Genomic DNA, 2,594 nt, shown 5'->3' on the forward strand with positions numbered 1-2,594 from the left:
GTTTGAGCCCCAGGGTGGGACAGAGCACAGATGCTACTCAGCAAATGCTCACACTGGCCATCCTGACGGCACTGTCTCCTGGGGTTTCCGGCAAGGGGGACCTCCAAAGGATTAAGGGTGACTGGGGAGTTTTCACCAAGGCCCAGGTCCTCCTTCACCTGTGAGGGACCACCAATGTGGCTGGTGCGGCTACCAGCTGCACACAGGCCGGTAGTGAGAACTCGATCCCTCGGGCCGTGAAGGTGACTAAGTCTGTTCTTTGCGATCTTCCTTTTTGTAGGTTTCCTGAGCCAAGTGAAGGTCTGTCTTGGAGAAGCAGGAGTAGAAGGGCCTGCACATAATGGCGCAGGAGGACCCCCAGGATGGGTGGGGAGACGCGTCTCCCCTCCGCAGCTTGACTGGGGAGGCTTATGACCCCGGGACGCTGAGCATCAGCTTGGAGAGTGAGGAGGAGGCCCCTGGAAAGGCAGGAGACCAAGGGGCCACCGGTGACCCTGGTCAGCAGGCCCGACCAAGGGGCAGTTCCCAAGTGACCGAGGACAATCCTGACCTGGTCTGGCAGCATCCAGCCCGCAGGAAGGAAGAGAAATTCTCTGACTCCTTTAGTGCCGCAGGCGTCGGGAAGAAACCCATGGCACTGCCAGGGAAGAAGACCAGCTGGGAAAGGGAGGCGTCAAAGATCACCCCGACCCAGGCCTCCCCCAGAGCAAGAATGACTCCCAGTGCCCTCCCCAGGGGCCTCTCCCGCAGGTGGTTCGGTGAGACCCAATCTCCTAGGGCCTCATTGTCTGCTGGTGATGAGGGAGACTCAAGGGCAAACCCAGACGCCACCCCGAGCATCCCATCCGACTTCCCCTATTCTGCAAGGTACTTCCGTGCACAGAAGGATAGAGACAAGTCCCCAGACAGCTCCTCTCCGGGGGTGTGCGTCCCCAAATCAGGGGGCAGCTGGGACCTCTCCACGCAAGAGGCACACACACCAGCTCAGGAATCGGCTACCCAGGCCCGCCTGGCAGCGGAAGAGGATCTGGCCAAAGGGCGGAAGGGCTCTAAGGACCCGAATCCGGGGACCTCCGGGGAGGGCAGGCAGGGGGAGGCCCGTCCCTACAAGTGCCTGCGGGGCGGGCGGGCGGCCCAGAAGTCGCCGGGCGCCAAGCCTTACGCGTGCGAGCTGTGCGGGAAGGCGTACTCCCACCGGGCCACGCTCCAGCAGCACCAGCGCCTGCACACGGGCGAGCGGCCCTACCGGTGCCCCTTCTGCGACAAGACCTACACCTGGTCCTCCGATCACCGCAAGCACATCCGCACGCACACGGGCGAGAAACCCTACCCGTGCCCGGACTGCGGGAAGGCCTTCGTGCGCTCCTCGGACCTGCGCAAACACCAGCGCAACATGCACAGCAACGACAAGCCCTTCCCGTGCGCCGAGTGCGGCCTGACCTTCAACAAGCCGCTGTCGCTGCTGCGCCACCAGCGCACGCACCTGGGCGAGAAGCCCTTCCGCTGCCCCACCTGCGACCGGGAGTTCGCCGTGGCCAGCCGGATGATGGAGCACCAGCGCGTGCACTCGGGCGAGCGGCCCTTCCCCTGCCCCACCTGCGGCAAGTGCTTCACCAAATCCTCCAACCTGCTGGAGCACCAGACGCTGCACAGCGGCCAGAGGCCCTTCAAGTGCGCCGACTGCGGCGTGGCCTTCGCGCAGCCCTCGCGCCTGGCGCGCCACCAGCGCATCCACACCGGCGAGCGGCCCTTCCCTTGCGCACAGTGTGGCCAGGCCTTCGCGCGCTCCTCCACCCTGAAGCGGCACCAACAGATCCACTCCGGGGAGAAGGGCTTCCTCTGTGCCGAGTGCGGCCGGGCCTTCCGCGTGGCCTCGGAGCTGGCCCAGCACATTCGGGTGCACAACGGCGAGAGGCCCTACCAGTGCGCCGACTGCGGCCAGGCCTTCACCCGGTCCAACCACCTCCGCCGGCACCGAGCCAGGCACCACAGCTGCAAGAAGGAGCCCACCACCCCGTCCTCCGACGACGAGTGACGGCGCCCTCGGCGGGCCAGTAGGGAAGGTGAGGAAGACACGGCCGACCTCGGATGCGATGACAAAAACGACTAGCCGCCTCCTGCCCTCAAAACCATCTGAGAAAGCATCGGGGCTGACCCTCTCTAGAGAAAGGTCCTTTTCCGTTTTTACGTGAATAAAAGAAATCCCCAGAAGCTTGGTCTCCTTGAGGGAATCTAACAAAGCAAAAAAGCCTACCTGTGGGGATGGGAGGATTAATCGAAACCCCGCCAGATGGCTCAGGCTTTCAGCTTCCTAACAGATGACTTTACCCTGGGCAAAGTCATGGCTTTGAATTAGAGAAGGCCTTTATCTTAGAGGGGCTTCCCTGATGGCTCAGACTGTAAAGAATCTGCCCACAATGCCGGAGACCTGGTTCCATCCCTGGGCCTGGAAGACCCGCTGGAGAAAGGAATGGCAACCCACTCCAGTATTCTTGCCTGGAGAATCCCATGAACGGAGGAGCCTGGCTGGCTACAGTCCAGGGGATCACAAAGAGTTGGACGTGACTGAGCAACTAAGACATACTCTTTATCTT

At 62.5% G+C, this 2,594-nt stretch overlaps 1 protein-coding gene across 1 annotated transcript; it reads left to right on the forward strand.

Moving 5' to 3' along the window:
- The first annotated feature begins 340 nt into the window (after window positions 1-340).
- On the forward strand, window positions 341-2,035 carry ZNF648 (zinc finger protein 648). Its single transcript, XM_043485363.1, has one exon. It carries the CDS (start codon window positions 341-343, stop codon window positions 2,033-2,035), a length of 1,695 nt encoding a protein of 564 aa, XP_043341298.1.
- Window positions 2,036-2,594: the final 559 nt, after the last annotated feature.

This window comes from Cervus canadensis, chromosome 13 (assembly GCF_019320065.1).
Source record: "Cervus canadensis isolate Bull #8, Minnesota chromosome 13, ASM1932006v1, whole genome shotgun sequence".
In the NCBI taxonomy this organism is placed as follows: Eukaryota; Metazoa; Chordata; class Mammalia; order Artiodactyla; family Cervidae; genus Cervus; species Cervus canadensis.

Bases quoted from the DNA above. Each gene is read 5' to 3' on its own strand.
- ZNF648 (XM_043485363.1), top strand. From the start codon at position 341: ATGGCGCAGGAGGACCCCCAGGATGGGTGGGGAGACGCGTCTCCCCTC.